Genomic DNA, 13,587 nt, shown 5'->3' on the forward strand with positions numbered 1-13,587 from the left:
ACTGATCTAGAGAAGATCTGTGTGGAGGAGTGGGCCAAAATCCCTCCTGCTGTGTGTGCAAACCTGGTGAAAAACTACAGGAAACGTTTGACCTCTGTAATTGCAAACAAAGGCTACTGTACCAAATATTAACATTGATTTTCTCAGGTGTTCAAATACTTATTTGCAGCTGTATCATACAAATAAATAGTTTAAAAATCATACATTGTGATTTCTGGATATTTTTTTTTAGATTATGTCTCTCACAGTGGACATGCACCTATGATGACAATTTCAGACCCCTCCATGATTTCTAAGTGGGAGAACTTGCAAAATAGCAGGGTGTTCAAATACTTATTTTCCTCACTGTATCTATCTATCTGTCTATTAATTCAATTTTCAATTTCAATTAAAAACTGCTTTATTGGCATGACTGTAAATAATACAATATTGCCAAAGCATATATACATAAAACAATAATAAAAACATTGTATAATAGAAGAAAATATTATCAAATATTATAACACTATGAAATATTATAATATAACTTGACTTAAAATTAAATTAACAGTGTAACAAATTAGAACATGTCTGAATATTTGATACCACAGTGTTTAAACTATCTATCTATCTATCTATCTATCTATCTATCTATCTATCTATCTATCTATCTATCTATCTATCTATCTATCTATCTATCTATCTATCTATCTATCTATCTATCTGTCTGTCTGTCTATCTTTCTGTTTGTCTATCTATCTATCTATCTATATCTATCTATCATCTGTCTGTCTCTCTGTCTGTCTTTCTATCTATCAATCTGTCTGTCTGTCTATCTATCAATCTTTCTGTCTGTCTATCTATCTATCTATCTATCTATCTATCTGTCTGTCTGTCTATCTGTCTGTCTATATGTCTCTCTGTCTTCAACGATTCTTCTTTATGATACATCCACAAGTCAACTGATAACATTAGACATACGGATGTGATAGGGAGAGTGTGTGTACCAACGAAGGAAGTGCCCACGACGACTGTCCTGCAGCCCATACAGGCATAGTGGATGCTCCTGGCATCCTCTGGTGTTTCCAGCATCAGCACGTTTTCCAGGCCTGCACCAGGGCAGTCTAGGGATTTTGCTCTGAAGAACAAAGTTCAAGCAGTGTGTAAGTTCTGCGTGGAAAAAAGTTGACTAAATTATGAAAAATAATACTGTATCTACACATCCTTTAAAAAGTAGTTAAATAATACTCGATATAATTATCATCATCAGATACTTACCTGCATCCTGTTGCAATAAGGATTTGGTCATAGCACTGGGTTATGCCATCATCAAATGTCACTGTTTTCTTGTTTGTATCTATCGATAAAGCCTGCACAAATAACAACTCTGAGATTGTCATGTCTCTTGTGGTATAAATGAGAAAGTACACAAGATTCACTCTCACCTCTTTTTTCAGCCAGACCTCAATATCATATTGGTGGTAAAAGTCCATTCTTCTCATTAAGAGACTTTCGCTCTCAGCATTCATTACCTAAATTGAGATTTAATAAAACAATAAAAAAAAAATCCTGTGATGGCAAAACTGAATTTTCAGCATCATTACTCCAGTCTTCAGTGTCACATGATCCTTCAGAAATCATTCTAATATGCTGATTTTCTGCTCAAGAAACATTTATGATTATTATTAACATTGAAAACGTTTGTTCTGCTACATCTGTGGAAACTTTGATATATTTTTTATTTAATACTGAACATTTGACGTAACCTACAGAAAAAAAATTCCCAACTACTAATGCACAGCATTTCTAGAATAGACAAACCGTTATTTCCACAAGTGTTTCCACTACTGCAAACGTAGTCAGTTACTGATTCCAAATTACATGACAAAAACTGTAGTTAGTAACGTAATCCATTACATTACACATTTAAGGTAATATAATCTGATTACTTTTAGATTACTTTTGACCTAACACATTTATCATATTGATTTGAATACGATAATCTTGTACCATATTGAGAAAGCAATAAGAGAAACGGAAGAGAAAGACTGGAAGATCTTCTGACTGTATATAAGCAGTAGACTTTTATAGAAAGGAACATTTAAAAGATAAAAAAGAATCAATGAAATATGAATAATTTACTTCCATTGTGAGAATAACATGTAATCAATAAAAAAGTAACTAAATTAATTTTTGGAATCTATTTTACTTAATCCAGATTACATGTAATCAGTTACTACCCAGCACTAGTTGCAAAAGATCATTTGAACATTGTTTTCTGCAAAAATCATTTTAGCATCAGTTTTCTAAGATCTTGTGCCTCACCTTGCTGAGTCTGGTTTTGTCATAAGGAAGGAGGCCATCTCTAGATACCATAATAATCCTGCCGCCATAGTTTTCTTGCCGTAGTGTCTCCGCACACATCAAAGAGGCTGCGCCTGTGCTCAACAATACACCCCATGCAGCATCCACCAACATTAAACAGATAGTTCACCCAAAAATGAAAATGATCCCATGATTTACTCACCCTCAAGCCATCCTAGGTGTATATGGATTACTTTTATGATGGATGGATGCATTTTTTGCTTCAAAATGTGGCCTCCCTTCACAACCATTATAAAGCTTGGAGGAGCAAAGATATTTTTAAATAAAATCTCTGATTGTGTTCATCTGAAAGAAGATAGTCATATACACCTAAGATGGCTTGAGGGTGAGTAAATAATTTTCATTTTTGGGTGAACTAACCCTTTAAAATTGTCACACTAAATAAAGGGAATCTGTATCAGACATTTTTCTCTCACCTCCTCCTAGGAGCATCACAGTATGTAACACCCCTTGATCTCTGGCTCCCATCCATTTTATACGTTTAGGCTGACCCTGAATCTGCACAGAGAGTTTTTTTTTTTTTTTTTTAACATTTTACTGTCAGAACTGTCCTGAATTTGGTTTCATACATTTTATATAAAAGATAAAAATGTCTATATGAAGGTACTTTACCCTTTTCTTAACAGACACATAAACTTTATTGTTTTCGACTTTCACCTGTCAATAAAAAATCAGATTAAATAATTAAAAAAAAATCCAAAATATTAAAAGTTTGGATTTTCTAAATGTTTTTGAAAGTCTTTTATGCTCACCAAACAAAATTTGATAAATTTTGGCATTTATTTCATAAAAAATGCAGTAAAAAACATTGTGAAATATTTTTACAATTTTAAAGAACTATTTTCTATTTAAATCTATTTTAAAATGTAATTCATTCCAGTGATGGCAAAGCTGAATTTTCAGCATTTTTACTAAAGTCTTCAGTTTCACATGATCCTTCAGAAATCATTCTAATATGCTGCTTAGTTATGATCAATTAGTATTGGTGCTTAATTAATAATAATGATAAAAGCATCCTTGTTGAATAAAAGTTAATTTCTTTTTTTTTTTTTTTATATATTACCCCAAACTTTTGAGTAGTAGTGTATCACAGTTTCCACAAAAATATTAAGCAGCACAAACATTGATAATAATAAGATATTAGGCATGTTAGGGTGATTTTTGAAGGATCATGTGACAATGAAGCTTTGCAATGAAAATTCAGCTTTGCATCACAGGAATAAATTACATTTTAAAAGATATTAAAATAGAAAAGTTATTTTAAATTGTAAAAATATTTCACAGTATTACTGCTTTAAAATTCAGCCTTGGTGAGCATAAGGGACTTATGTGTGTATGAATCTAGTGCCTTGTGGCAGGGCAGACAGTCAATTCCAGGATACTCCTCCAAGTCACCGGTCTTCACATTGAAACAGGAACCATGCCAGGGACAGCGGACCCTGTGACCTGATAGCACCCCTGCAGAGGAACCGGAAACACCCACTGTAGTAACTTCTCTTTGTTCTTTTCTCCCATATTATTTATCTATAATGACAGAAGTCAGCTACACCAAACTCGATTTATATTGACAAAACTGATTTGTAATGCACCACCTTTGCTCAGCGGAGCACCATAATGTGTGCATTGGTTACTGATGGCACTGTACACCCCATCACAGCGTACCAGCAAAACATTGTGGTCACCAACCTCAACCTCCATCATTCTAGATCACAAGAACAACACAATCAGAAATCTTGGATTTTACACAGCGAATGTGCTTCAAACAAAAAAACATATGACATTTATGAAAACAAACGTGATGCAAGCTGTAGTAATCCGAATGAGTAAATATGCAAATACATAAAAGTACATTTTTTTCTAATTTGACTTCTGAATGTTGCTCAGGATGATTTTTCACTGATTAAAGATTCAAATCTTTCATAAATGAATTTGTATATTATAAACATAATGCACATGAACATGACAGGCATTTATATGGCACCTACTCTCCATCTCTGAGTTCTGACTCATCACATACGACATCTGTCACCTCTTCCTCTGGATCCAAACCAGCCACTAATCCTATAACCGTTATGACCACGATAAAATAATAAATGATAATGATCAACATAGCAAGAACAATGTCATGGAGCAAAGCATAATATCACAATGATTTCAACACCATATTATGAATTAGACTATGAAACAGCAAGGTCACACTATCAGTGTGAACATTAAGAATATTACCGTGGTCAAACTCATGCTCAAAAAATAAATAAATAAAATAAAATACGATTGGATGCTTACCTGATTGTTTCTCAGACATCACAGATTGTTCAGTAAGAGAAGACTTTCTCCAGTATTCTTTTTTTTTTTTTTTTTTACTATCCTTTCTGTCGACAGCTGTCATACAATCAAACTCTCAGGACGGCTGTCACGACCATAATGATCGGTTCACAAGTCCCTAATCCAGGAGACCAGACCTGTCCTTTAGACATTTCATCATTCGGCTGCTTAAACTCACTCATGAAGTTGGTTACTCCAAAAGAAGAGGCCAGATTTAGAGTTTTGGGGGCGGAAAAAGGAAACTGAGTTTCCTAAAGCATAAAGTGTTTCAAAAGGATTGCATAGAGTTGTATACAGGGTATTTAGTTGTAGAAGAGCAATGCCATTTGTTGTGGCATAACAACAGAAGAGAGAACGGCTGAGCAAGCAGCACACAACAATAGACACGTGCATAGGGCAAAGTGCGTGACTCTGCACCTCTCTCTGAAATACTGACGCTCCTGTTCATATGCTCCTTTCAAGATACAACTGATATAAGTAGAGTTTACATAGACATAGAAAATTTTACTATAATAAATAGGCTTTTACACTATTCTATACGTTACTATCAAGTAACATTATTCGCGGGTAGTAAATCAACATCATGGTTCAAAGTTAATTTAATGTTGAATCAAATCAAACATTTTTATTGTAACTTCAATCTTACTTTTTGTACAGATCTTTTCAAATTTTTTGACAACAAATTGATTTATGAGCATTTTGTCTTTTTATAATTATTTAGCATTAAATGTGGAAACTGACATTATTTCAGCTGTATTTTCTGATAGTGTATGCAGTTAAATTCTTCATTCTTCCCCCAAATGCTTAGCAGATAGGAGACAAAAGACAATTATAGAAGAGAAATAGAAGCAAAACATATAGTTGTCACACTGAAGTGGAATATAAAACAGAAAATAAATTAGCCGGATCATTTTTTTGATCAAAATAAACTCAGGTACAAACATCTCAGATACTAAGGAAAAAATAAACAGAGCAACCACAGTAATAAAGACAAAATCAGACAAAGACTGAACCAAAAACAGGGCTACTGCAGTCTAAAAAATAAAACATTGGTTCAACAAAAAAATATATGTTAACGTTTTCCACTAGAATTTTTAACTTAAGCCAATTGGGAGAATTACATTAATTCAAAGCAATATTTTGAGCTGATCCAACATAATGTTTTAAATAAGGTGCAGACATTTTTTTTGCCACGATAAAAACACATTTTTAAGTAACATAAACTTAATAATTGTCAACATGAATGCAACTATTTAAGATGATCCAACATAATGTTTTAAGTAAGGTGAAGATGCTTTTTGGACACAATTAAAGTGCATTGTAAGTAACATGAACTTACCAAGCGCCGCTTGTCACCATGATGGTAACTCTCCAAAAACCCACATTAACACGTTAACTCTTCTAAATTAGCATAACAAAACCCTAATTACTGCTAAATCTCCCTGTGACGAGCAGGGCGGGCGAGAGCCGTGAGGGAACGGCCTCGAGTCTCTCACGGAGGAGCTCCGGAGGCATAAAAGGAGGAGCGACTACAATGAAGGACGAGAGAGGACCAGGCCTGGATATTATTTTATGTTTTATTATGTTTGTGTGGCCTGCAGACGTCCGCGAGGGTCTGCCGGCATTACTTTCGTTTTGTTCTTTGTTTATTTTATATTAAAGTTTTGTGGAATGTCCGCCGGTTCCCGCCTCCTTCTTCCCACATTTACGAACTGTGTTACACTCCCTTACCATTAATCTTGTGCAAAAACATTATATAACACTTAATTTTAGCATTTACTCTCCCTTTCAAGTGCCATGGGCAAAGCATGATGGGAAATATAAACCCCAGCCCAGTTAAAAGAAGTGTTCATGCAACTCAAAACAATGAAACAGGTTTACACGTCATCAGATTGTATTTTACATTAACAGAACTTAAAATTAAATACATTTTTGATTAACTGAAAAAATCATGATAGTATATCGAATCAATAGGCATAATTTGTGTCATGCAAGCTCAATAAAATAATAATTACAAGTAAAAAATCTAACAGCATTTCAGAACTTGATTTTTTATTTCACAATAATATATATATTTAAGTAATGGAGGTCCCCTGAATTAGTTTTTAGAGTGTGCATAAATACACCAGGACACACTGGGGCCCCCTTTGAGGGAACAGCCATTTGTAGTGGTGTCCGAAACCATAGTGGATGTTATCAAGTGCACTCATTCAATCCCATAATATACCATAACAACGAGTGTACAACCGATGTATGCTCAATGGCTAGAGAATACCCACGATGCACTGTGAGAGTCACATGCCAAATGAATTCCTGCATTTGATCAGAAGATGGCCCATGCAGCTGAATCACCTTCCGGTGCTCTCAGTGTCTGATGCTGCATTCATACCACTGCGTAATTACTGTAATCTTGAGATGACAACACATAATGTTATATTCGGAGCTGTTCACGTCCTCGGACTGGGAATTGTGAGTTTTTATGGCACCACTATCAAAACCTAAATTAATCTACAGCTGTCAGGTGGTACAGCGGCCATGTGGGAGCTTTCAGATACCTAGCTTACCGAGCCAGAATCTCGTAATTACAGTAATTACGATATGGTGTAAACGCACCTTTAATTCACTCACTAGTCTTCATTCACTCCTTCGAGTGAACTATATTAATGTAGGGAATAGTAAATGGGTATGGGGGCAATTTCGGACACAACCTGGGACTAAACAAGACAATTAACAAGAGGTGGAACACATGAGGGCAAATCAAAAAACATGGCAACAGAAGAGCATGAACAAAGAAAACACAGAAAACTGAACTGAGAACAGTGCAAAACTAACTCCAACTCAAATAAAACACTAACACAGATCAGACGTGACAATAATCTAGCTAAAAAATATACCATCGGACACATTCTGGTCATTCGGTCACTGTCTTCAAAATGCCATAGGCTCTCACGGAAGATTTTAAATTGTTAAAACATATCACTACACTATACAGATAAAAAAGCAAAAATTAAAGGTGCCCTAGAATCAAAATTTGGATTTACCTTGGCATAGTTAAATAACAAGAGTTCAGTACATGGAAAAGACATACATTGAGTTTCAAACTCCATTGCTTCCTCCTTCTTATGTAAATCTCATTTGTTTAAAAGACTTCCAGAAAACACTCGGATCTCAACATAACACCGACTGTTACGTAACAGTCGGGATCATTAATATGTATGACCCCAATATTTGCATATGCCAGCTCATGTTCAAGGCATTAGACAAGGAAAAATCTCTCCAACAGTGTAGCATTAGCCGTTAGCCACGGATCACAGCCTCAAACTCATACAGAATCAAACGTAAACATCAAAATAAATACTTTACTCACATAATTTGAATCATGCATGCCGTATGCATGACGAACATGTTGTAAAGATCCGTTTGAGGGTTATATTAGCTGTGTGAACTTTGTAAATGCGCTGTAATATAGTCGAGAGCTCGTGTGGCAGGGAGCACGCCATTTAAAGGGGCGGCGCGCTGCCAAAATCAGTGCATAGTTAATGATGCCCCAAAATAGGCAGTTAAAAAAATTTATAAAAAAAATCTATGGGGTATTTTGAGCTGAAACTTCACAAACACAGAAAAGCATTCTTGGGCACCTTTAAATAAAAAATGCAAAATATTAAAGTGCTTCCACACACAAACTTTCTGAGCCTTGTTGGCAAACTGGGATAATTTTATATCTTATTTCAAAGTTGGATACCTAGTTCTACATAACATAACAACAACAACACAAATCTTTGTTTATACATATATATGAATTATTTTTTAATAACTGAAGCAAGTTAGTTATTGTTACCATCTTCATTTAAAAAAAATTATATAGCATTATATATATATATATATATATATATATATATATATATATATATATATAATAGAAAAAAAAGTCCTTAGCTACATTTGATGCTTATATATATATATAAATATAATTATATATATAAAGCATCAAATGTAGCTAAGGACTTTTTTCTTTTTTTTTTTTTTGGAATATTGATCAACAAACTATTATGTTTCAAATTCTTGGTTCTGTTCTTAATTCTGCTAAATGTTTCATTGTTAAATAATAAACAAGTAGACTAAAGTTTGATTAAACCTTGTATTTTAAAGCAGAACTAAGCAAGATTCGCGAAGCTCCCCCTACAGTTTCCTTCAGTGAATGACACTGTCATAAATACTCCAAGCGCAGCTCTGGACTACAACGACTACAACACTTGCCAGCACAGTAGTTTTACAAATGCAGTACAAGAAAGAGGAGGTGGGTAATTTGCAAATACAGTACACTCGATGGAGGTGGGTAATTTTCGAAATGGTCTTATAAAGACATAATATATACATTGTTTTTGAATTACTGTAAAGCATTTTGTCACTCTCGCGTGAACGTGAACATGAGGCGAGATTGTGTCGGGTCGGTGCAGTTCAAGTTGCAAGTTCTGTATTCTGGCGTAGACGTGCCAGAGGGGGTTAGTGCTCGCCTCAAACACACCACTACAAGTCAAACAAACCATCGTAAGGACTTAGAAAACTATTTATGAAGGTAAAAAAAGTTACTTAGTTCTGCTTTAAATGTAATTATGCAGAAATGTGCAACTCCTGGTTTTGGTTAGTTAAGGACATTTGGTTAGACATTGTAAAGGCATTCGAGGGTAACTACAAGAATATCACACAAGAATTGAGTGACTGATTTCCAAAGGATTTTGACAGATGCACAGATCGGTTGAGCCCGGATGATTCTGATGAGGGTGCAGAAACCATTGACTAGGACGGAACAAGTCAAGTCAAGTCACCTTTATTTATATAGCGCTTTTTACAATGTAGATTGTGTCAAATCAGCTTTACATTGATAACTGGTACATTATTTTGGCTGCACAGCAGCTCTTCAAGAATAGTGTCAATGCAGGCAGATCAAAGCACTGTTGAATATCAAATGTCAATTCAAATGTCAAGTGTCCCCAACTAAACAAGCCAAAGAATAGAAGAAAGGGAAAACAGCTGGCAGAAGGCAACCAAATCCTGACTGTAAGCCTAAACTTGACAGAAAATCTGGGGTGCATTTCCCAAACAACGATGTAACTCTCTGCTTCACTACCATAGTACGATGCATCGTTGAACAAATCAACTAGCTAGTCACGACTGTTTCCCGAAACCGTATCGTCGCAAACTTGTCGTTCAACCACGCTGGTGAATGACGTCACGCAGATGGTAGAGTAATAACTTCTTTAAATGAATTTGTTTGAGATCGAATTAATGCTAGAATTTCTGCTAGAATTTACGGACATGGTATTAGAGGACTTATTCTCATTTTCCTCAGTTATTTTGCTTTATTTCCAGATTAAATCAAATGCTTGTTCTGACGTACTAGAGCACGTACGCACATGCGCACTCTTCAAAAACGGTGCTTTAGATCTATTGACAAACTAAAATATATAAATGACATTTGATATATACATTGTACATAATGTCAGCTTGCTTATTTTGCTCAAGATAAGGATTTATTAAGTCCACCTCTCATAAAAACAGGAAACTATGCTTCTAACCACAGCTCGAGAGCTGTCGTTCCAACCACACAAGTTTGCGATGCAGTTTGTGAATGTTGGTTTGAACTATGGTTTCAGGAAACACCAAATCATTGAACTATGTAAGTAATGACGGAACTGGTTGATTGGAATGCTGTCCCAGGATCAACAAAGAACATATCGAGGAACATGTTGCACTTGGTGAAATCAAGTTCTGCTAAAAAGACAGTGAAAGCAAACAAGTTCAATCACCATGTCAGTGCTTGAAAAACTGATCAGCACCCACAGAAGTTACTTTACCACTAAGGGCCTGAAGCCAATGTCTACACAAATCACAACATGTCATGTTTTTAAGTTAGACCTGACACTTCCTCAGATGGCAGACAAAACAGTTTAAGTGGGACCATCAAGCCCTGTCAGGGCTGCATCCGACAAAAGAATCAATGTGTATGTAAATCTGAACAAATACTCAACAAAGCAAAATAAGAAAATAGTAAAAAAAAAAATTATTCACTATTTTTGTGACCTTTCATTCAACATGTTTGTTGTCCTTCTAACAATGGATACAGAATGGATAAAAGACCCTGTCTGGAAGTATTTTCCTTGTAGTTTTAGTTGTTTTGTTTATTTGTTTAGTTATACTATAGTCAGTGGACAAAGATCATTTCAGTTACATAAAGGTCTACATATAATGGGGGGAAAACGGATAAATATTCAGCAAAACATTGCATAAAACGCATTTTAGTTTGTCACACAAAGATTATCAAGCACAAATATTTCTAAATTCATGGTGCCAAATAAACTCTAATTAAGATCATTAATGATGTCAACATTGACCTTTCTGGAGTCAGTTCTGCTGATGATGAAAGTGAAAAGCCGTCAGTTTTGCAGCCATGAAACTACTGATCAGCTTTAAAGGGATAGTTCACCCAAAAATGAAAATTTGATGTTTATCTGCTTACCCCCAGCGCATCCAAGATGTAGGGGACTTTTTTTCTTCAGTCGAACGCAAATGATGATTTTTAACTACAACCACTGCCGTCTGTCAATCAAATAATAGCAGTAGATGGGAACTTCAACTATAACAGTAAATAAAACTTCCATAGACAAATCAAAATTAAAACATGCGACTCGTGACGACACGTTAATGTCCTAAGACACGAAACGATCGGTTTGTGCGAGAAACCGAACATTATTTATATAATTTTTACCCCTAATACACCACTATGTCCAACTTCGTTCAGCTTCCTGTTAGTGAGGTCAAAAAACGCGTTCTGAAGACGGAAGTAATGTCTCGCCCATATACTTCAATGAGCGCGAGACATCACTGCCGTTGTCAGAGCGCGATCAGACCTCACTAAGCGAATGCTGAACACAGTTGGACATAGTGGTGTATTAGAGGTAAAAAATTATATATATACTGTTCGGTTTCTCGCACAAACCGATCGTTTCGTGTCTCAGGACATCAATGTGCCGTCACGAGCCGCAGGGTTTAATTTGGATTTGTCTAAGGAAGTTTTTTCGACTCTTATTGTTCAAGTTCCCAATCACTGCTATTATTTGACTGACAGACGGCAGCGGTTGGAGTTAAAAATCATAATTTGCGTTCGACTGAAGAAAAAGTCACCTACATCTTGGATGCCCTGGGGGTAAGCAGATAAACATCAAATTTTCATTTTTGGGTGAACTATCCCTTTAAGGCTTTCAAATGTGAGAAAGAAGCCGAGAGGTTGTTAAGTAGTGGTCCAGCCCACTAGAGGGCAGCATTACATTTTCTTGGGGCTGCCTGCTGTTTTTAAAGTCTTAAACATGTAAGTATCAAGCTGCAGCTAATAATGATGAAGCTAAAAGTATGTACTGTTATAAATAAATATATTTCACACTTGAGAAGACAACTGAGAGACTCAAACATTCTGCCAGGGTTTTATACATTTAGAGGACAAAATTGCAAAGCAAACATTTTCACTCAGTGTGTGTGTGTGCACAACAACATGAGGATTTTAACATTCAAGCTTATTTGATTAAATGTAGAGAAAACACTCCCGAGAGTCAGTGTATCCTAACTCTCTTCTTACAGTCAGTCCTGCATAATTCCATGGCTATATATAGGATTTTTGCTTCTGACGTTATTTAGGATGTGTTTGGAACGTATAATAATAAATAGCCTTTGATCTTAATTACGTCATGCTGGCTTCTTAAGGAAGATGACTGCATTAATTTGTTGTATTGACGTCAGCTGCAGGAATATACAGTAACTGTGAAATTCTCTCCCGAGATGAGAGCCTCTCACCGGATTGAAATAAAGCAGTCTAGTGAGTGATTTCTCTCCTCTTACGGTAAAGCTACTGAATATTCGTGAAGCAAATCAGGTCAGATAGTTATTCACCTGTTTGACCTGCATGGGTTAGATTGGCACTCAGCCTTACGTGTACAGCCTGGGGTTACAGGGCCTCATAACCTCACTTAACCCTGCCAGGGCTGTGGTAGGTGGGCACAGGGGGCCCTATATAGTGCCCGAATAGAGGGTGTTGTGTAGCGCGTTGGTGTTTGGTTTTGACGCCGTGAATGAGCGTGGAATCATGGGAGTTGTCGTCTTCACCTCCACAACCAATGGAAAGCAATGCCAATACTTGGGCAGAAATCATGTATGGATGAGATAATGTATTCAGTTTTATTAGCGTTACTGTGGTATGAAGCAGAGCAGAGCCGAGAGCCGTGAGAGCGGAATTTTGTTCCTTATGTTTATTTACAATTAAAGTTACATTTAAAGTTAATGTAAAGTTAAATAAAATTGCAGGGTAACGCAGCGCTGTTTAACTTGGTCAAAACTATCAGAATAAAAATACGTTTGAGTGTGTTGAAACTAAAAGTTTTAACATTACCCTATGCGTTCGCTCAGTGGCTGGTATGAGAGACTTGTTGCACACTGCAGTAAGCTAGATTGATATTAGGATATAATATTAATAAAAGCTGGATGACTTGTGTTGCTAAATGTCATGCAATTAATTGTATAATATATTGTATAGTGGAGAAAATGCTGTATTATTGTTACTACAAATAAAGCTTTCTCTGATTTTGCTATGTTAGCCATTTGATAAAATAGTGTCGTCTCTGTAGTGTCGTACAAACATGTTACTCGCAGTAAATCAAGAAAACAAGAGATTCAGACTAACTGTGTTGAGCTATGTAACAATAATTAGTTTCTGTCAATACAGGTATCCAAACAATTGCTCACCTGTCTAATAAAACCCCTATTAAAGCGTCTTTGGTGTTTTCATGGTTTCTACAAAAGTAAAAATGGAAATTGAGGGTAAACGTGGATATGATGTCATTGACAGGTGAT

The 13,587-nt window shown here is 35.7% G+C and overlaps 1 protein-coding gene across 1 annotated transcript in view; it reads right to left on the minus strand.

The window, feature by feature from the left end:
• Window positions 1–8,500, minus strand: part of aifm5 (apoptosis inducing factor mitochondria associated 5) — a 26,517-nt gene extending 18,017 nt beyond the window's left edge. Inside the window, exons 1-10 of the mRNA XM_067376314.1 lie at window positions 4,651–8,500; window positions 4,350–4,425; window positions 3,957–4,066; window positions 3,713–3,822; window positions 2,977–3,021; window positions 2,781–2,862; window positions 2,305–2,417; window positions 1,425–1,511; window positions 1,258–1,349; window positions 987–1,117 (exon numbers count right to left, since the gene is read on the minus strand). Coding sequence (XP_067232415.1) covers window positions 987–1,117; window positions 1,258–1,349; window positions 1,425–1,511; window positions 2,305–2,417; window positions 2,781–2,862; window positions 2,977–3,021; window positions 3,713–3,822; window positions 3,957–4,066; window positions 4,350–4,425; window positions 4,651–4,753 — 949 coding nt within the window. The 5' untranslated portion in view covers window positions 4,754–8,500. The remainder of the gene's footprint in view (window positions 1–986; window positions 1,118–1,257; window positions 1,350–1,424; window positions 1,512–2,304; window positions 2,418–2,780; window positions 2,863–2,976; window positions 3,022–3,712; window positions 3,823–3,956; window positions 4,067–4,349; window positions 4,426–4,650) is intronic.
• Between the last annotated feature and the right edge of the window lie 5,087 nt (window positions 8,501–13,587).

The sequence above is a fragment of the Chanodichthys erythropterus genome, chromosome 22, assembly GCF_024489055.1.
Source record: "Chanodichthys erythropterus isolate Z2021 chromosome 22, ASM2448905v1, whole genome shotgun sequence".
In the NCBI taxonomy this organism is placed as follows: domain Eukaryota; kingdom Metazoa; phylum Chordata; class Actinopteri; order Cypriniformes; family Xenocyprididae; genus Chanodichthys; species Chanodichthys erythropterus.